This window comes from Strigops habroptila, chromosome 2 (genome assembly GCF_004027225.2).
Source record: "Strigops habroptila isolate Jane chromosome 2, bStrHab1.2.pri, whole genome shotgun sequence".
Classification (NCBI taxonomy): Eukaryota; Metazoa; Chordata; class Aves; order Psittaciformes; family Psittacidae; genus Strigops; species Strigops habroptila.
In genome coordinates, this window is record NC_044278.2 from 50,590,490 (window position 1) to 50,612,728 (window position 22,239).

Below are 22,239 nucleotides of genomic sequence, written 5' to 3' on the forward strand. Positions count from 1 at the left end.
TGTTGTTCTTCAAAGTCTGGCTTTATTTTGTCTTACAAATTCACAGTGTCATGAAAGTTCTTCAATTTTAAACCACAGAAATCAGACAGAGATCAATTGTACAGAAAAGGGAAACATAAGTGGAGATATGCCAGCCTGCAATTAAATTTACTGCAAGACCATTACCACACAGATTGAACTATTCCAGGAACAGGGTAAAATGATAGAACTATTTCCCATTTGAGGATATTTGCGCCTCACAGACTGAGCCAAGCATATGCAAATTTCTTCGTCTTGTACAACTCATGATTACAAGATAAGAATGATTTCCTCATGGATTCACCTGTTTTGAAAGCATAAATATCCAGAAACTGTCAAAATATAATCTGTCAATCTTAATTTGAAATTTAATAAATCAGACTCTAAAACATGATAAGCAAAATCTTTTTGTAGTAAAAAAGCCTGAAGCAAAAAAGTACTAAAATTACTTTTAGTAAAAAAAGGTAATATACAAGAAGAAGATTTTTCCCCCAGATAGTTGCAAGAATGCAACAGATCTTTGCTGAATAAACTTAACCTTTTCTAGTACAAAATCTTTATGACAATATAGTGGATTTACAGCATTTCACTATGTGACAGCTTGCACTTCAAAAACTTTCAGTTGCATGCATATTATCTGAATGTGGACTGTCATAATTAAAACTAATAAAGCCAGTAAATGGGTCAGATATACAGATCAAGACAACTATGAAATTGTAAACAAACAGCAGTGTATACACTGATTTAAACAGGGAGGCATCACATCATCTGTCCATGAAAGTCTCATCCAGGTTATAGCAACACAGATGTTGTCTTCATTTCTCCAGTGGCAACAGGTTTATCTTCTGGTTTAGTTTGGCTGCAAGGGCAAAGAATTATCTTTGCCCTCAGAATCTTTAAGGTTAATTATCGCTTCTGAAAGCACTAAGGCCAATTAAATGTAACTGAGGGTTTTCTTGAAGTTTGCACATTCATGCAAAAGTGCAAAGAAAGATTACTGTACATAGCATAATTCTAAAGCTACAGTTTTATTATTTATCGAATAAACTGAACTTTATATTGCTTACAGAAACAGAATGCTTCAATGAGCCCTCAATATCCATTTGAAAGCTGTGTACCTATTAAAACATCTTTAGATGTACTTTTCTCTGCCAGTTGCCATGACTGATCAAGAGGAAATAAAAAATGCAACTGCCTACTTCCTCAGGTTCTATGATTCCCACACAGGCAGAGAGGAGGAGAAAGAGCCTGTCTTCCAAATGCAGGAGCTATGTATTCACTATTCTGTACCTGATGGAGGCATGTAAACCAAAGCTGCTTTTATGTCTCTTTTAAAAATACATAAAAATACATTAGTTTACTCCCAACCTGTAAAAATTTTCATCAGGGGTTCTAACACCGAGCTGTTATTACTTCTGTGTATTCTGCAAGCATCTTTACCTGTAACTGGCATTTCTCATGAGGATTATGATCATGAAGATTGTCGTGCATTTTAAAACTAGCAGGAGTTATTTATTCACAATACAATGATGGCAGAAGAGAATTTTGGGCGAGGGGTTCTCACTAACACTTCCAGCTAGGAGAAATACTTTGTCCAGTAGTAAGGACAAAAAAAAAAAGCTTGAAATTAAATATTTCTGCTTAAAGAGTTAGTTTTATGCTTATTTAACTATCTGAACTTATGCAATGATTCAATAGTTCACACTGAAATTATTCATAAAGAAATCGCCACCCATCTCTAATGATGATTCAAAAAAAGTATTCGCGCATTCTATTTAGTATTATTGCTCGAGTTCAACAAACTATTGGGAAAATCTATTCATTGATTTGCATACTACAAAAGAATTAATTAAAAATACAATTTTTACCAATTAATAAATTCACCGAATATTTAGCAAGATATTTTTTTCATGACCAAAACCAATAGGAAAAACCCTAAAATACCATTTCTGAAATTACATTCAGTTCTGGAAGATGGTTATTATAGTGTGGCTTCTGAAGTTGGATTTTTTTTGCAACAAAAATTTAATAAATTTAATTGCTTGGAAATCAGACTACTATCAAATATGCAAACGTACTAAAAAGGGCGGCTGCCAGTAACTCAGAGCAAAATATCCCAATTTTAAGCCATATTGAAATATCATGCCCTTAGAACACACTGATGTTAAAAGTCAATTTTGGCATTTAAAAATTGTCATAAAATAGCAAATTACACCAAACTTACTGTGATATTTCACGTGTGCTTCTAAGGAAAGAAATATTTTTAGTTTGAATTTCACTTGTAAGAATTCCTGCACTCTGAAATTATTTTGTTGTTCCCAAAGTGCTCTGGTCTTCACCAGACTTCCCAGAGATGACAAGCCCTGCCCTGGTATGAGAAGGGTCTGGGCTGAAAAGTGAGAAGTCCTTGCTCATGGGCAGACTCTTTGCTCCTGCCTAGGACTTCCAAGAAGCGGAGTCAGAGCATCATCATTTGACAGCAGCTCCTGCTGCTTGCTTCCACATGTCACCTGGATTCAGAGAGACTTGACCTTTTCCCTGCTCTAAGGTGTGAAATATGATGAGATTGCTTATTTAGTATCTACAAAGCTCAGGCAAAGGCTCCTGAGAACATACAGCAAGAGAATATAGTCAGAGAGGATTGCCATGCAGACACACTGGAATTTTTCAACCAACTGTTTTTACCGTTTACCATTCACCATTCAAATGAAGATTTACTTAGAAAAAATTCTCAGGATGGCATTTATGGTAGAAGAACACGTCTTCCCTGCAAGTAACTTCGTGTTTAGACAATGGTCTTCATTCTGAAACCAGCTCTGCCCCGTCTGGAACAGATTTCAACTCAGATGAGCTTTTCAACACTTAGCTATTTCAGAATAGGTGTATTTCCACAGTTTCTGTTGGAGCTAAGCTATATAAATGCCTACTGAACTAAATTCACATACCAAGGAAAAAAAAAGCTTTAGGGAGATGGGAAATAAAATGACTAAACAGGAATTCTTCACATCTTAGAATTATTTCTAAAACACTAAAACTGACAACATAATTAATTGACAGAAGTAGAGCGTTCTTTTATCCTTTTCATACATGTCTTTAGATAGTTATAACTTCATCTTCTCTGTATTCCCCAGCAGCAAGCTTTCCACTTCTTTCTTAAGTTGAGCAGAAAACAATGTTACTGGATAATATTTCATCAAAACCCCTGCTTCATCAGCTTAAAATATTGAGCTCCTGGTAGATAATGTTAACAAATTAATCATACTTTGTCCACCTTTACGTCTCAAGGAGATTCAGCAAATCCGTCAGAAAATGTTACTACATCAGTAATAGGTGCAGTTAATAATATCTGTAGACAGTACAAAGAGATCATGTGCTCTTGAGGTGTGTTACCTGGTGAAAGAGAGGACAAGTCACTTAGGTCATTAAATGCCATTTTGAGCACTTTGAAGTTGTGTTGAATCATCGCATACTGCCTGCATGGAAGGAGGAAGCTGTGTTTTCATAAGGAGGGAGAACAACAGGTCATAAAAAGGCCCAAAAAAGCTGAAGTGATCTTTTATGTCCTTACTCGAGAAGACTGGCTTTTTTCTCAACTACTTTTTTGTATTTTTACAAAGATCAAATTCCCATCTAGGGAATAAAAGGAATCAAAGTTTTATCTGTTCTTTTTACCTTTCTATGCATAGGAAGAGAAAACAAAAATGGAAATGCTTTAGTATGTTTCCAGCTCTTTTAACATCCAAACATTTTTTATGTCTGCAAACTCAGTTATGACCTTTTTAATTCTGAAGCAGTAGCTACAAAGAATTAATGGGGCCTAACTAATCCGCTTCATATTAACACCATCAGCTTATTTAGGTAAATTTTCATTACTGTTCCTATGTGGACAAAAGCTTAACAAAGACTGATAAATTGATAGAAAATATATTACAAAAAATAAACTAAGTTCTAATTTGCTTCATTACTGAAAGACAAATACTGTTAAAAGTTACAGTATTTTTAGAAATCATAGATTCATAGAATAGTTAGGGTTGGAAAGGACCTTAAGATCATCTAGTTCCAATCCCCCTGCCATAGGCAGGGATTCCTCGCACTAGACCATGTCCCCCAAGGCTCTGTCAAACCTGGCTTTGAACACTGCCAGGGATGGAGCAGTCACAACTTCCTTGGGCAACCCATTCCAGTGCTTCACCACCCTCACTGTAAAGAACTTCCTTATATCTAACCTGAACTTCCTCTGTTTGAGTTTAAACCCATTCCCTCTTGTCCTGTTGCTACAGTGCCCAATGAAGAGTCCCTCTCCAGCATCCTTGTAGGACCCCTTCAGAATCTGGAAGGCTGCTATGAGGTCTCCATGCAGCCTTCTCTTCTCCAGGTTAAACAGCCCCAACTTTCTCAGCCTGTCTTCATACAGGAGGTACTCCAGCTCCCTTATCCTCGTTTCTCTCCTCTGGACTTCCTCCAAAAGCTCCATGTCCTTCTTATGTTGAGGACACCAGAACTGCACACAGTACTTCAAGTGGGGTCTCATGAGAGCAGAGTAGAGGGGCAGGATCACCTCCTTCGACCTGTTGGTCATGCTCCTTTTGATGCAGCCCAGTGTACATTTGGCTTGTCACAGGCAAAATGTAGTGGATACATAGGAAATACTTATAAAGAAATATGACATAAGAGTATTCATTGTTTGCCATTGTACATACTTTCAATTGGTTTAACATGTGAAAATACAAAGAAGACAAAGATAAAACAACAGGAAGGTGAGATAAAAGGTCAAAAGAGGACAGATGTCAGGAAGATGAAAAGAACACATGAAAAATAATGACTTCTGGTAATTGCACATAAATATGTTATGCAGTACAGGGAAGTTATCAATAGTATAAAAACTTTAAAATCTTTCCCAATCCACATAAATATTATTTTTGCAAAGGTAGTACAGGGGTAGGGGAAAAAAAATAGACAATTTCATAGAGAATCAGGCAAAAATGCAGTAACTTATCAATATGCTAAAGTTGAAGTATTAGGGACTGTGAAAATGCAAAAAAAAAAAAAAAAAAAACCCAACTAAAAACACTGCTTGCATGTTGAACTGGTATTTGTAGAGGAATGGTAGCTTACACATCAACAGTGATGATTATGCACTCTCACTGTTTACAAACACATCTCTTCTCATTCCTGTATCAAACCTCAGTTACTTTAACAAAACTAAAAACAAACCAGCATCTACAGAAGAGTTTTTGGGGGATGTGGTAGGAAGAACACCACAAAATCACAGAATCATAGAATGGTTTGGGTAGGAAGGGATCTTTAAAGATCATCCAGTCCAACCCCCTATGTCATGGATAGAGTGACACACTTCACTGGTAAGAGTTGATATAAACCAGTGATTTACTAAGATTCGATGGCAAGGTACACGAGTATTTACTGCATAGAAGACAGGGTCAGACCAAACTGTGAATGAGACCCTCCCATTGAGTCATGAGGTTCAGAAAGGACCCCCTTGATTTTTAAACTCCTCCTCAGAGAGGAGTCTAGGTGCAGCTGAATCCAGACTTGGTCTCAGGCTTGGCCAACGGTTTATGTTTAAAGTGTTATGTGCACAATCAATCCTTTACATCACTCACCTAGGATTTCCAAGTCTAGCATGTTATTTATCACTTACTCTGAATCTGTTGTGGAAGGAATCTCTCAACCTTGAGGAGCAACCTTGAGAGGTGCTCCTGCTCAAGGGGAGATCCTGGTGCGCAACCTTCTCCTGTGCAGGAAAGCTCAATGGGCCCTGGACTGTCCACTATCTATGGAGTGAGATAATTGACTCATGCTCATGTTTGCATACCAACTACAGAAGTTAGGGGTTTTTTAAACTTGGCTTGAGTTGAACCTTGACCGGCACTATGATTAGGGGGTGCACAGTGCTCAGATTAGCTCTTGGGTATTGTGTTAATCATCTCCCCTGAATCCACTTTGAGTATGCAACCATCGCGACCAGACACATCCATTACCACCACTGGTGGTTATCACTTGGACAGTTACAGGAGATAAAAGCCAGTTTGGGGCAGGGAGGGAATCATACCGCCACACCCTGCCATGGGCAGGGACATCTCCCACTAGACCAGGTTGCTCAAAGCCCTGTCCAGCCTGGCCTTGAACCCTGCCAGGAATGGGACATCCACAACTTCTCCGGGCAGCCTGTTCATGGACATGGCAGCTGTGAACATGAACACAGTCATTCACACAGGCTGTGACAAGAGGAAAAGATGGAGTGCAAAAGTAGACACTTCAAATGATGTGTTAAGAAATGAAATGAGACAAATCGTGAGCAGATGGAGTGATTTAAGAGCAATGTGCCATTCCCCTTTTACAGTGTCCTTTTTTTCTGACTGAATTTCCTATTTAATGGATGACTTCAGGTTTGCTCTCTGACTTCCAGACAGTAATACATCTCACCTCAGAATTTCAAGTGATGGCAGAGTCAGCATTTGGCAGCCAAGTGAGTCTACACCATTGCCAGGACAGAGGCTCCTCTTGCCAAACTTCAATCATTTACCTCTGAGGCGGTTTTCTTAGACCTTCCTCAATGTCAATCAAGAAAAATAAGCAGTTTTAGAGAATGATTCATCTAACATATTTTAAAAGTCTACTCTGGGTTGAAATGAGTTCCTTTCCAAAAATGTCTATTTCTCTTCACCGATCAGTGAAGCAGTTTAGAATGACTAGCTCAAATATCCATGTCTAGACTGTAGCCCATGCCTTCATTCTTTTGATGAATCTCACCCAAGATGTCAAAAACTGAGAGGGAAAACATGAAACTGCCTGGTTATATGAAAACCTACAAGCAAAAAATTGCTGTGTCTTTTGTGAACTATATAGACATTTATGAAGGATAACTCTTAATATCAAACCACACGCATATATTTGGGATGCAAACACCACCCCCATGCTCCCTTTACTTGTGGGAGATTAAAGAATCAAGAGCCTGACAAAAATCTTCATTGCCACTTAGGCCTTTGGCTTTGGCTATAATAAAATCAAGCAAAAACAGAATAGAAAAAGAACAAAAAAGCAAAACTACTACCCCTGGTGTGACTGCTTGACGGCTCCTAATTTCATTCAATATTCCTATATTTTTTTCAACAGGTCATAACATGACCAGACAAACAGCAGTGCCACCTACTGTTTAGACTTTAACTGCAGAAACTCCTAAAAGCTGGGTCCAGGCATATGTACGGTTTACAGTAGGAAGTCCTCTTTGAGAAGGAATTACTTACTGTAACAAACACAGTGCAGCTGAAAAAATAAATTTAAAAGCAAAATTAAAAACAAACATCTGTGCATGGGTGAGATCACTGTCTTCCATTTTGTCTTATTTTTTCACGCAAAGCATTCCAGCAGGGGAAATAAGAAATTTTAAAATGTTTTTAAATTAAAGGATAAAATGGGAAGGCAACTGATTTCATGGTTAATTTTTTACATGATTTTGGAATGTATCAGTTGCATTTGAGCTTCCTACTCGCTGACTCACAACACACCCACATACATGAAATGGACTTCCAGGCTGAGGTAATAAATGATTTGTTCTCATACAGGCAACTTACAGAAAAATAATGTTATTTTCAGATTAATTTATAAAAGCTACATAAAATATTAGCAGATTTTATCATTAGGAAATGTTTGTACAGACATGTTTAATAAGCTATCAAGGAGTAGCTCTTACCATAGGTGTAGTGAGGTCCATTGCCACGAGGACTAAATAACCCTCAGTAAATCTCTGAGTCTGATTTCAGAGATTTTTCAGCCTGATGCAGTAGCATTCCTGCATCAGGCTGAAGCATGGCACACAATAGGATGGAGCCCAGCACCACAGGTGCCAGTAAGTGCACTGAGCCCATGCCATCAGCCCCCAGTGAGGATTTCCCTGCTATCTTCTGAAACCCCTTTGCCTGTCAACAAGCATGGTGCAAGTGGGGCTAGGCATGGAAAGTAGCATGAAGAAAAAAGTTACTAGGTCATTTGGGAAGTAAGGATCATTGTGGGAGTGGGGGTGTTTTTCCAACTTGTAACAACTAACTATACTCCTCTTGTATTACCCAGATAATGAATAACCTACACTGCTTGATTGATGTGTTTGTTCTCTTAAGCTGCATTACACATGGTTATACATGGGTAGACATATAGACACTGGCCTGTAACAAAATTTTCTGTTGAGATCACCACCAGCAAAAAAAGCCTTTGAAGGGCTGCTGGAGACATCAGTCTAAAAAGTTGTGAGTTTTAGACTCCCCATCCCTCTTGTACAGTGACTACAATATTCTAGTAATATTGAGTCTCTAGCTGTAGGATACATGCCAATTGTTGAAGCCTCGTGACAGTGAGGCTGCTAATTCCAAACACCTTGGGTACCTGAAAGATGAGAAGCCATTCACAGAATCATAGAATGATTTGGGTTGGAAGGGACCTTAAAGTTCCAACCGCCTGCCATGGGCAGGGACACATTCAGAGGGTGAGTCACTTCATTTTAAGATATGGTATGAGCTGATTTAGCCTACTGTAGAACGCCAATGTTTACTTTACATTAAACAAATAAATGAATAAAAAATGTTGGCAAAAATTAATCGGGCGGGAACACCTTTAACAAAGAGTTTCAATGAAGAATTTCAATTCTCATTTCAGAGCAATGCTTTTTTAAAAAATTTACATTTGTTTTTAATAAAGTATATCTTGACCTGAAATTTTTGGTTTTGAGTAGAAAACAGGAACTGTAATACATAAAGGCAAGATCTAAACTCTCAGAGAGTGCTGAGAGATGTAAAGGTGCTGAAAGGCTGACCTAGTAGCATATCTATGTGGCAAAATAAGATCAAATGCATGGTTTAAATAACGCTACTCTGTTCAATCTAGACAGATGAGCCCTTTGGAAACTGGGGAAGAACTATCTTCTCTTTGATATTTAGAAGTAACTTGAACATGTCGTCTTTGGGCTAGATAGCAGCTGCAAGTCAGCCGAGGGGAAGTCTCACCTCAGTCTTTTTGTTAGCTGCTGTTACTCAGTTTTCATTAAAAGAATGCTCCAGATAAAGCACAGACAGGTGCAAGGGAATAAAAATGAAGAGTACCTTGCCTATTCAGCTTGATCAAAGCAAATTTAAAGTGGCCCCCAAGTGATAAAATGGGGGCAGAAAGAAAGAGACAGAAATCAAGACGACAAACTTTAATCAAAACAACCATGAAAAATGTGTTGTGTTCCTCATAAACAGTACTATACCATTTTATTTAAGGAGCCTTAAATTACACAATGTCAGTAAGTCTTCACAATAATTATGGTTTTTTTAGTTAATTATGTCGATCATAGCCTCACTTGCTGCTCAAATCAACTACAGGCTTGTCACGCTACAAATTATCATACAAAGCTAGTATGCACTGTTTGATCTGACTAAACTCAAACAAATTCCTTCAGGTTGGACTGAACCTCTGGTAAGGTTCAGCAGATCTATCTAATCAGCTGCTAAGAACTCCTATATACTATATGGTGTAGTATCTTTTTTGCTCAGAATGTCTGAGACTGTTAGCCTTCTGCCTTGAACGATTTTCCTGGTTTAAATCAACTACACAGGAGAAATGACTCATACTTTGTTGCTGTTGTTGTTCTGATTCCTTCTGAGAGGCCATATTACAGGGCTGCATCTGGAAAGCCCATTGTTCAATGGCCTGCCGGTGACCTATGTTCCAGCTTTCTAATTTACAGCTTAAGATAGGTTCTTACTTCATCAAATATGACTTGTTGAGCACTTCTAAGGACAATTTAAATTAGGCAGTGCAGGGGTTTCCCCCTTTAGTCAGAATTCTATGATAAAGGCTTAGTCACCAGTTGAAGTTTTAGGTTTAACAGACAACAGAGATTTTAGTTTTCTAAAATTTATCGAACAAATGATTCAATGTCTATCCAGCTGATAACGATGGTTTTCTTCTGCTCACATACTGTTTTAAAGACTTGGTTTTATATCTTGGGAGACACTGCAATTATTCAGCTTATAATCAAAAGAATTGTCAGAAACTGGTAAGTAGTAATTAGTACTACAATGCCATGGGAATTACTATTGTAACTAAAGTTACTTGTTTTCTTGAGCAGAAGTTAAATCCACTTTCTTCTTTTTTGTCACTTTTGGGTGTTTTTCTGACATTGATATATCACAATTTTCCTTTCCTCTTCACATTTTGGATCAAATATTCAAGCTTTCCGGAACTTTTGACTTCAAGTACATGGATCTGTCTAGCTCTTCTTTCCAATAATCAAAAATCTTTCTCTTTTTCATTTTTCTCTGGAATTCAACCCTTTTTTTATTTGCAATGACAAACCAAACTATTAACGCAAGCTGTACCTCTTCTATGAAATTCAAGCCCAGTCTTAATTGTGGAATGTTCCTTCACTGTTGCCTTGGCTTCAGTAATGTTACTGTTTAAAAACAAAGTTCAAAGATGTACTCCCAGTGTTTTGTATTTGTTTCCCACAGACTTGAACAGAAGCTAGACAGGAACTGGAAAAAGCAACTAATGAAAAAGAAAAACCTGCACTCCCTGCTCTGAGAAATTATCTTCCCACACAATGCCCCAAACTGCATTTCACCTTCACATTTATTTGCAGTCAAACTATTTTTATTTTTTTTTCCTTTCTTGTAGGTATCATTCGCAAAATATATAGCTTTAAAAAGCACTTTTCCCTGAAAATTCTCTTTGGAAGTACACCTTAGAGAGACTCCAGTCATGACTCGATGCACTGGATCTATTTTCACCTTGCCTTTCAACAAGGTGAACTTAATTTTGGTTTTATTTATTTTTCCCTTTTTATTACATATTTCAATATTATGTCTATGTCATTTGGAGAAGATCTTTGCTAGGGGTTGCTAATTCTACTTTTATAAAATTGGCCATTAGTATCACAGCTGTTTTCCAAGCCAGCTGTTGAACTTTTGCTTTCTGCAAGACTTCCGCTACTACTGTTCTCTCTTACGAGCCTCAACACAACTTCAGCTTTGTTAATAGCCACAGTTCCTTTGAAGCTAGACATTTCCACCCCAGTTACCCACCCCCTTCTACCCTATGAAGTCACCAGTCTCCTTCCAAAACCAGTTGTTTTTTATCTGGAAGCACCTCTGTTCATTTGAGCTCTTTCTGGGGGTACAGTTCCTACATTTGCTTTATCTGTGAACTTCTATCTCCTGTAATCATCGCTCTTTGGGTCCCTCTTTGGACATGTTAGCCAAGCACAAAAGTGATTCTGCTAGCAGGATATACTCAGCTTAGAAGTATAAAAATTATTCATTGGTTATCATACACATATGATCACTACTAGGTTAGGCATTAATATGCTCACCATCTTTAGTAAGACTATGCAGGGTCTTTACTAGCCAGGCAGGCAAAAGTCAGGAGGAGAAGGGGCAGTTCCTGAAGCTCCCTCGAGCACAGCTGCAGTTGTGCCATTTCTGACCTCCTGGTTTTTCTTTGTGATTTTGTACTTGCCCATGTTGATGCCTTTCCTTGTCTTAACTTATATGCAGTTTTAGCTTTGAATCTCCTCTTCAGACTTCCTGACAGGCTTTTTTTTTTTTTTTTTGACCCACTCCTGCCCTTTTTTTTTTTCCTCACAACTCAGCAATTTCCTCAGACTTCTGAGCCATGGTTACCTAGTTGTGTAGTATCTGCAATGGGCCTGGTATTCTTAGAGCACAGATGTCCAAAAAGACTTCATGACAGAGGGAGTCATACTCCTCTTTTTTAGCACTGAGATGACTGTGACGCAGAAGTAAGGAAGTGAATTAATTCCAAGTGGCTACCAGTCAAACCTATAGGTTTGAGTACACATTGCTGAACAGTAACCTATATGCTCGAGCATACTTTGTAAGAAAAGCTTATCTTTTTCCTTGTGATGCACCATCAGACATTTCTTCAGATCTTAATACACTGCAATAAATCATTACACTCTCTCGAACTTTTCAATCCATGTATCAGCATTTGGATCTAGGCCAGTAATTTGAATTAATGTTGCAAAAAACTGCATTAAATCCTTTAACGATACCTATCCACAAGCAGAATCTTCCATCCTCCCCATGAAAATTTATTACGCAGAGTTCATAGAAGAGACATTCAGAAGGAGACATAATTTTAAAACATATACACACATAACACCTTCGTTGGTAATAAAAGAAGACTTACAAGTTAAGTTTCACTCTCGATGATTTTCTTCGTCTGTCTCCTCATTTTCCATGTAGGACTGTGAAGTAAGAATTCAGTCTTAATGGCAGAGACAAGTTATAGTAGACACTACTAACCAACTTAATTGTGCTGACCAAAAAGTAACAAAGTTAAAGTCGTACTCCAAAACCTTCTTTTGCTGCTGTAGCCTAGCCTGTTAGGGGAACTGATTTTATATGCATTTCCAACTAACTATATCAGTGCTCCAAAATACCTATTCTGAGGAACACCATGTAAAACCATCAGAATTTTTATATAAATCATGTAAGTTTGTGTTTGTGGTTTTTTGGGGTTTTTTTGTACATTTTCTTCTAAAGAAAATGGCAGAGTATTACAAAGAACAACTACTAAGTGAGCAAAGAATGAAATATATACACCATGCTATAAACATGTTGAAGATGGATACATTTATCTAAACATGAACATGCAGCAGATAAAATTAGCTTTGACACTTGAAGGATAAGGGTCTGATCAAGTCTAGCTATGGGAAAGGGCAAGTGAAAGGATTGAGTTGAGACAGGGAGACAAAGAAGTCTTATTTACACTTTCTTCTAAAAGGGTAAAAGACACACCAGTGTCAGCTGCTACACTTGAGAGACAATGTCTCTGCTATTCCTGGCAATGGCTTGCTTTGCCTGTACTTGGAACTATCCTTGATTAAAGTTTTCATTCTCACCAGTTCATAAAGCTTAATCTATATCACCAATTTTCCAATTCATTAATAAATCATACACATTACAGAAGGAAGAAGAGGTTTCCTAATGTACTTGAGCCCACATCTGAGAGGATGAGAACAAAAAGGGTCCTCCTGCCATGTTTGTGATCTTTGCGCTTGTCAGAGCTGTGAAACAAGTATAAATTTAGATGCAAGTGTGGTCCTCATGATGCTACTGCCCACTACAAATTAGAATTCCTGCCTATAATTAAAGCAAGACTTTTTTCTTCCACCACTAGGACTCATCTCTCATCTAAAAGCGCATCCTGTAAATATGGGGAAAGAGCGCAGGATGATGAAAAGGCAGTGACTCCACCATGAGATTATCTGGTTTCTGCAAAATAATTCCAGGCCTCTGTTTTGCAACTATTGCTTTTTAGAAGTTAGAAAGACGACTAAAGTATACACAACCACTTTAGACAACAGAAGCTGTCAAGGTCCTGCCCAAAACAGATGCAGCTCCCTCTATCCCAAACCCATTCCAGTCTTTCCCATATACCAGTAAGAAGTAACGAGGGACTCCACAGGTGAAGGAGGCTAATCTCTGTGAAGTTTAACATTATTTTTCCCCAGGTAGTTTAGTTTTAACTTCAGTCAGGCCCCTGGGAGACTTGACACACATACACTTATCTCCCCAGTTTTATTCATCCGCTGTTGGCTGTAGGATCCCTCTCCACCTGAAATCTGCGAGCTGTGGTGGCCCTGCTGCTCGTCTGCCAGAAGGGTGAGCAGACTCACCTTATTACACAAACACTAACATCAAAAGAAGGACAAGACTACCCAAACCAAACCAAAACCCAGCTTCAATGCCGCCTCGAGGTCACCCCTTCGGTCACAGGAAACCCCTGCGCAGTGCCGGGCCGGAAGGCGGTGCGGACACCCGCCACTGCCTCCCAGTGTCCCGGTGTCAGCGACAGCTCACAGGGCGGCGTCGTGCGGCGGGCGGAAAGGCACCCTGCGGGTCTCCCTTGGGAGGCCGCTGGAGGAGGGAAGCAGGAGATAGCCAGCCTAGGCAGGCACGCCGCCTCACCCGGCGCCTGTGGGCAAGGCGGAACAAGGCCATGCCACCGGGCCACAGGCTCCTCTTGAGGGACGCGACTGTCCCCGTCAGCCGGCCGACCCCCCCGCACTCCCCGCCCGCGCTGTTGTGCTGCCCCATCCTGCGCACGCGCGCAGAGGCAGTATCACGGGGTAGGCGCTGCCCCTCCGGTGTTCTCCGCTCTCCAAAGCTCTGCGGGCGCTCTCTCGCCTGCTCCGCTGCAGCGTACGGAGCCAGCGGTGTCGCCGCAGCCGGGAAAGGCAGCGCGGCGAGGGCAGCCCTCGCCGTCTTCCGAGGATATAGCGGCCCGCGGACGGGGTGCTCTCCTGGGCGCAGAGGTCGGGCACAGCAGGGTTGGGGTTGGGCCTTTTTGGGGCCGCCCGGATCCCGCCGCGAACCCCTCTAGTGGAGGTCGGAAGCGTCGGCGGGTTTCGCGGCTCCCCGTGGAGCTGCCTCCGTGGTCGTCAAGGAGGGGCGTGGGGCCGCTCGGCCGCGGCCTGAGTCCCGGTGGTGCGGCGCGAAGGCCGCGCTGTAGATCCCCGAGAGGGTCCGGGGCTGCAACCTTGGGGAAGGGAGACGGGGAGAGGCTGGGGGTTGAACTGGAAATTTGAAGGGACGTGGCCCGCTTAAAAATCGCCCTTCGGTTGCAAGTTTACAAGTTTAAAAGACGCGGTGACTTACTGCTGGACTCGCTTCGGCTGTCATGTGACGGTCTGTGGTCGTTACATTTAAAAATGTTTCATGGTTTCAGCTCTATTTGGCTTATTTATATCGGTTGTTTACTGAAGTGGAGGGGTGGGGATCGAGTTGCGTTCTAGGCCTCTTGGCACACAAGATGAAGCAGAAAACTTTGAACTGGCTTACTTGATCGGGGTTGAATTTGAAGTTGATAGTATAGCTCTGAGTCCTTGCCTGTGCAGAATCACCCTGGATTTCTTTGCACTGGTGGTCAGGTCAATGACGTGGTTTTCAGCTGAAAAAGTTAATTTTTGTACGTTACTCTTTATGTTCAAAGTCTTGCTGGGTTTGAACTAGACTTGCGTTTGATTTGTGAGTCGCTCTTACGATATCCTTGTAGAATGGAAGATTCCAAGGCTTGTCTTGTACCAGCCAGTGTGCTTGAGTTTTTCTTGCTAGGATCTTGACACCAGCACTTTGTTTTTGTGAGCTATTGGTTTGAATTTTCTGGTACGCTCTTTGTACATTTTTCAGCTGACGTAGAGGGAGCACGGTATCCATGTTGTTAATCATAAGGGACAGTTTGTTTGCTTGTTCCCTGCATTACTAACAGTATTAGTCCTTCCTGCTTCTGAAATGAGCAATTGAATTTATAGTTAGTGGTGAAGGAACACAGCGCCTGATGGAGGCTGGTGAGAGAGAGCAGCTGCTGAACAAAAGTTCTGCTTAGAACTGTTTCACTGTCAAGTGAATCAACTGTTGATACATCTGTGTTTTAAATAAAGTGGTAGTGAAGAGGGTCTTGTTACAGTATCAGGGCCTTGGTGTGCAATTACCTTTCAACTATTATTCAGTTTTGTTTTGTTTTTTCCTTAGTGTTTTTAAACAGGTTATGTTTAGAAGAAAGTTTCTACTGTGTTTGGCAATGGTGTCCAAGCTCATCGATACTTCCTTTGTAACTTCATGGTAAAACAGCTTCTGAGAGTATCAGTTTAGTTACCACATCATCTGGATCCAGAGGTCACTTTTAAGAAAATGTGGACTGCTAAAAGTCTTTGTAGTGCTCAAATACTGTTGCTTCAGTTGAAAAAAAGCAAATCATGTAGTTGTACATTTCAAAAAACTCAGCAGTTCTGGATTGGAATTCTAAACTATTGCACTGTAAGAGCACCCTGTAACAGAGTTCAGTTCCAAGTAAGTATTTTTGTGGGGCTCTAGGTGTAACTGATGGGCATCATTACGGTGATAATATAATTTCCTTGAGAACTGTACAGAGCTAAGCTTTTGACCTTGCAGCTTTATTTATGAATTGAAGATTCCTTTAGTATATCAAGGTAAAGGGGTTGGCAGCAACAAGTTGCAGGAGAACCAGTGTTTCAGAATGGATGTTTTTTGTCTGGCAGTTCTAAGTTGAGGGGAAATACTAATTTTTTAAAAATTGTACTTCAGGCAATACTGGATTATATCTGACAGGCTTATTAGTTAGAGTTCCAGCCATTTGGTGAAGTATAGGACCAGAGTTCTCTGGAAAACTTTACTAATGCAATATTACACAAAAAAGTTGGGGGTGGGAGGGGAAGGTCAATTTTTATTGGATTGGTGAGGGAGGATAAAAACATAAGAGTCTGATTATTAAAAAAAAAAATACATTTGGGGATATAAACAAAAACAATGGGAAAGGGCACTAAATTAAGGCTAATTTGACACTGAATTTCAAATAGCAATGTTTTTCTTTTTCTAGATGTGTAGTTAAGTTCCTGTTTAAAATATAAATTTCTGCATGGAACACTGTGGTTTCAACTATTTAGTGGGGGCTAAGCTATTGAGAATCTAGGTGGTTTTACAGCTATTTTAACTGACCGTTAATCTGGGGATAAATAATATCTAGTATCTTCCTGGTTTTCTATTTTTCATAGTAATATTTGACTGTATCATTCTAGGTTTCAAAGATGAATGATAAACAATCAGTAGTAGATCTGGGAATGGCTACAAGTGCAGAAGGAACTAAAATAGCTGCTGGAAAAAGTCCCAGTGGAATGCGTGATAGAAGCCAACATTCATTAGAAGGTACTGAGCCTTTTGCTACTGTCGTCTTAAGAGGGGACAGCCTTCACTGTCCTCTCTAGACATCTTGTATTAATAATCAAGATGGTCTAAACTGTTAATTTGAAATCATTGTATCATGTAACGTGTTTATTTTTTACTATAAACAGTCACAAGGATTGACTCACAAATCCTTTTAAGGGGCTTATACACAATTTTTCTAGTTTGCAAAGACTCATGTAATTTTCCTAAGTGTCTTAATAGGTGATTAGTTTGCGTACTGCTTATTTTGTATTATTCTTATCTTATTTCTTTTTTTTATTCAACTTCATCAAACTTTCAATGCTTATTCCATGTGACTGGGAGAATCAATTTCTCGAGTATTCACTAAAGGCTATGAATGATCTGTGATGCAAGTGAACCTTTTTTTCTGTTATAAATGTGAAATAAAACCCCATTCTTGTGTGAGTGGTGATTTCTGATTCAGACAAATTAGTCATTACGATTATAACCTTTATTTTAGCAATGCCGCCTAACTCAACAGTTCTTCCCATAATTTTGCTTGTTTTGTCATTCCTACCTAATAACTAATCCTCAGATGTTCTGTTATGCATCACACATTTTAGTTCCTGTGCTTCAGGGTGTTGGTCATTCACATTCTATGCATATTTAATTTTTGTTTGTAAAGGTGTTTTAGTTAGTTGCTTTGGGCATTTTCAGCTTTTGTTTACAAATAGGATGACAGGGAGGTAGTTATGACTGATTAGGACACTGAGATCCTATGCTGTTTATATCATTATATTGCTCAGGAAACAGCAGTATGAGAAATTGTTGTGCTATTTCTCGTGCATGACCATTAGGGAGAGAGTACCTATTCTGAAAAAGCTATATTGTACTGTATCATAATTCTGCTGTACAGGCTTGTCTCCTTACATACATTCTCTTTTAGGTTTGCATTACAGATGAAAGAGATACTGCTGAGTAAACAGAAATGTTCTCCTGCTCCCCCATCCCTTACCCCCTCCCTGGTCTGTTTTTAATCACCAGCATTTTGGGTTTTTTTGTTTGTTTGTTTTCACAGATGTGAGAATCTTTTAAATACAAGTCTTACATTTATGTTAATTCCTGAGTACTCCTGCATTATCTGTAAAGTAATGAGATTGAACAAATCCAGTGTCCTTCTGGTTTCTTCTTGTACTTCACTTTTCTTATTCTGTTTTATTTCTTGGACACAACAGAAGCCTATTATCCACTTGGTTATAATCTTTATATTTTGAAATGTGCCAATCATGTAAGATGACAACATTTTCTAAAAGCGGTAGCAAAAGCAGTTGCTATGTCCTATTGCTATGTCATATTTATGACATGTCTTTACAGAGTGTGCGTGTCCAACTGAAATCTAGTTATGCATCTTTTAAGTTTCGTTGGCAAAAGGCATGGCAATAAGATAACTTTGAGATGCTTAGCTGCATCTGTCATGTAGATATTTCCTTATAGAACCACAATTATTATTCATCTATATCATCTTTGTAGATTAGTGCTTTGTTACAGATTTGTTTTAAGAGGCCTTCAATGGAATGTACAGAACCTCCCTGCAGGGAGATGCACAGTGCAAGCCCTGAGCAATCCAATTTGATCTGATAGCTGTCCCTTACTCTAAACAAAGTATGAGACTGGCAGTATTCTTTAACTGTATTTCTTGAATTGAAATCCTAGTGTTATTTTTTCTTTTTGCATGTTTCTCTCTCACTGAATCCTTCTGTCAGTCAAGCTACTGATGTGAATACTTGCTGAATAATCTCTTTTTGTCTCTTGGGTAGGGGAATAAAGAAAGAGAAGTACAGTATCTAAGTATTAAGAATTAACTCTCATTAAAAAATAAATGCCATGTATCCAGACACTCAAGAGGACAGCGGTTACTCACAATAAATGGTAATGAGATAGGAATAAAACTCATCAGAAAATAAAATTTCCTCATGAAGCCTTGTAAAAGAAGGAGTGGACATCTGACTTCAGTCAGTATATTTTCAGCAGTTTTTGATCTGATACTCAAATCATCTTTTCAGTTCACGTCTTTTTCTGTTCTTGATTTAGAGAAAATGGTACCAGCCAGTTCTTTACACAATGAAGTATGATTGTCTTCTACATTTGCAGGGATTTTTTTTTTTTTTTTTTTTTTAATCTTAAATTTCTCAGTGTAAGTATGCTTTAGTTGACATCTTTTGGTGTTTTTTGTTTTGTGAACATCTAAATATCTTCCAGTAGGGAGAGATACCTTTTGATAGTTATGCTTTGTAAGGATAGAGTGCTTTGTAGGATGCGCCTTGTAGAAAGTTTAGAAGATGTGTGTACATATATGCATATAAGCCTATATATGCTTGGTTTTATTTACATAACCTTATTATCTTACCCATTATCTTACACTTTTGTTTCATAAGTCCCTTAGATGTAATTCTTAGGATTTGTGAACTCTTACTTTGCTTACTTTCTGACCAATCAACTACATAAACGTAGTCCTTATTTTATATAATGTTTCATATTACTAGTGTCTTGAGCCTGAAATCTCTTTTGGAAAAAAATGGGAGCTAATTCTTCCATGCTTGCTTTTCTCCCTACCTAATAGCGCAGTTGCTTTGATCAAGTTCACCTTCTTGTCAGAGTGGCCCATGATGCAAACGCGTCTTTGCTCCTAATTTGTAGAAGGCATGGAAACAGCTGCAGCAGTTGGTTAAACTTCTCAGAGTTTAACTAGCTTGAAAGGAAGCACATCATGGCATCATACTTTTAAGTCTGTTTTAGTTTTCTGGCACTTGACTGAAAAAAAAAAAATAAAAATGTTCAAAGTAGAGTTGTGTTTGTTGTTTTCCAGTAAAAGAGTAAACGTTTTTATCTTCCATGCAATACAGTGATTTTTATTTAAATTAAAAGATCCTTTCTTTGTAAAATTAGGAACATGATTTAGCGTTTCCTTCATTTCAAATGCCTTTCTCTCATTGTCACAGCAAAAGCCAATCTCAAATCCTTTCTATCAGTATAAACATGTAAGATACAAGTTACAGGTATTCCTACTTATGAATGGATATGCAAGGATTTCCAGTGTAAGTGGAGTAAAGCACAGTCGATAAACTACCTTATGATAGTATAGTGTTTTAGCAAAATGACCGATGCATCAAGCAGTACAGTATTCCCTGGCACTGAGATGTTGTTGGATTTTAATGACATTATGGGTAAAGCAGTTCAGTTTGGCAGTTTAGCATGTCTTCTTATCTAGTGTTTTTTAAAGCTGTTTCTTATCCTTGCCTTGACTGCACTTCTCATCTCTGAGCTGAACAGGCAATTTAAACCAAAATCTGTTGCTGTACATGTTTGCCTCTCTTCATGAGACCAGATTCCATGGTGTCTGTAGATTATTTCCAAAAGAAACATCTCATCAACTCTCTCATTACAAACCAGAAAAATAAAGTATATTCCTGAATGTACTGACATTTTTTTTTTTGTCCCCTTCATATTGAGATGTACCTAAATCCACTAGGTGTTTATTTTTGATTCAATATTAAGATAATCTCTACAATATCCTGTGTATCCGTACAATATAACCTCTGGAGTATCTTGCTCTCATAATTGTAGTTATTTGCAGAAACAGAAGAGCTGAAAAATGTGCAGTGTTATACGTTATTCCTTTTAATAAACCATCCCTAACAATCTGAACTTATGCTTCTGTTTGTGTGTTTTGTTAATTTTAAATTATTCTATCCTTGACCCCTTCAGAATGTGTTTTCCTACATTTAGTACTTTGTATTTTACTTAAGATTTTTTATTTCTTATTTTCATAGTAGCAACAATATGTTGTGTGGTTTTTTTTTTTTTTAAATAAGAAGTTACTCAGAATTTGTCTATTAATGATTATTAATAATACTACTAAGCAAATGAGTTCCAAAGGTGTGGGAAACAAACTGCTTCCTTAAAGAATTATATTGGATTCAGGGCTGTGTATGTGTAAGGGGAGTATGATGACACAGTAGCCATCAGTTTTATAATTTATTTGACTTTAACTATAGATGACTAACAGTGTTTGTTCTCCAGTAGCATTCTTTTATTACTTTTGAGTAGCTACCTCTACTTTGTATTTCTTTGACAAATTAGGTGAAAATATGCAGTAATGTTGTGTATATACATGCATATATATATGTATGTGTGTGTATTTATTTCTTGATTGAAAAAGGGATTTGTCCCAAGGAGTAGTTTAGGGTTGTTTTCAATTTTGGAGATGCTAAACTAATTGCTACTTGTGTGATGTATTTGGTAATCAAAAGTTTTTACTTTTCTTAAAAAAACTGTTGTTTGTTATTTAGATGTAGTATTTTACGTGTTCTGTACCAAAAGAATAGATATATATTATAGGATAAAATTAACTGATCCTTTTTCTGACTGTGAAACTTTATTTCCACAGCAAAAATGAAACACATCAATCTGTCATTTGCGGCTTGTGGTTTTCTGGGTATTTACCACTTGGGGGCAGCAGCTGCTTTTTACAAGCATGGTAAGAAGTTACTGAAAGATGTGAAAGCTTTTGCGGGAGCTTCTGCGGGATCACTGGCTGCCACTGTCTTATTAGCAGTACCAGAAAATATAGAGGTAAATTAATAAACTCGTAGGTATAGGACACGATAATTTTCAAGGCTATTTTTAATATATCATCTACCATTAATTTTTTAAAAATGTTTTGGTTCTTGTTTTAATTCCTGTAAAGGAACAGGATTTGTGTATATGTTTTTATAAACAAAATCTGTGACTAGCGGACAAAAATGTTTATGACGCAAGTATTTCTTTATGAAAAAGAAACCCTGTCATAGGTAATTTATATTTTGGGCTACGTAAATATAAATTTAGTGTGTGTGAATGTTCAATTGTATGCAGCCAGATATACTTTAATATACCAGAATCCATGTGCGCTTAATCCCTGTACATTACAAAGTTAATCATTGTGGTCTTGGCTAGAGGTAGATTTTGTTACACAAAAGAATAGCACTATTCTTTCATTCTTTTGTAAAAGGAGATGAAAATGATAAATGGAGCATATCTTCATAAAGTCAAAGAACGCCACGCACTGGCTCAATTTTTTTCCTTCCTGTCTCTGCTCCATTAGGCAGTGCAAGAAGTGGCTTGTGCACCTCCTTTAGACTCAGTACCGTTCAGTGTAACAGCAGTAGCCCCATTTTGTGCCAGGGAGGATTAATCATCATAGCATTTTGTTCTGATGTGCTGCATACATGTATGTTTGGGTGTTTTCTCCAGAGATGTCACTCTTTTCTCACCGTGAATGTGGCATCATATAGAGACAGCAAAATTATATTTGATGACAACTCTACTACAGGTTCCGTGGGAGAGCATTAGCTTTCATTTTGTTTGGTTGGTTTTCCCTATAGGTTGTCCTTCAGAAGTGCCTGTAGTGACTTGCAGAGGACTAGGCCTTGCCAAAATCCTAATATTTCTTTAATATTTT

At 38.4% G+C, this 22,239-nt stretch overlaps 1 protein-coding gene and 1 long non-coding RNA gene across 9 annotated transcripts in view; one reads left to right on the forward strand and one right to left on the reverse strand.

Moving 5' to 3' along the window:
* LOC115604046 lies at window positions 1-14,090 on the reverse strand. Of its 2 annotated transcripts, none has more exons than XR_003990110.1 (5): window positions 14,007-14,090; window positions 12,223-12,280; window positions 6,463-6,584; window positions 3,296-3,408; window positions 1-3,170 (listed from the first exon to the last, which is right to left on the reverse strand). It is a non-coding gene; the product is annotated as an uncharacterized LOC115604046 (long non-coding RNA). The 2 variants fall into 2 exon arrangements; XR_003990111.1 differs by having other exon boundaries at window positions 6,463-6,588.
* Window positions 13,928-22,239, forward strand: part of PNPLA4 (patatin like phospholipase domain containing 4) — a 19,076-nt gene continuing 10,764 nt past the window's right edge. The window contains exons 1-4 of one of the 7 annotated variants that reach the window (XM_030476725.1): window positions 13,929-14,353; window positions 15,570-15,887; window positions 16,634-16,760; window positions 21,187-21,371. In XM_030476725.1, coding sequence (XP_030332585.1) covers window positions 15,729-15,887; window positions 16,634-16,760; window positions 21,187-21,371 — 471 coding nt within the window. In that variant the 5' untranslated portion in view covers window positions 13,929-14,353; window positions 15,570-15,728. Of the gene's footprint in view, window positions 16,761-21,186; window positions 21,372-22,239 lie in introns of those variants that run through there. The other 6 variants (XM_030476726.1, XM_030476728.1, XM_030476727.1 and 3 more) reach the window with 6 other exon arrangements.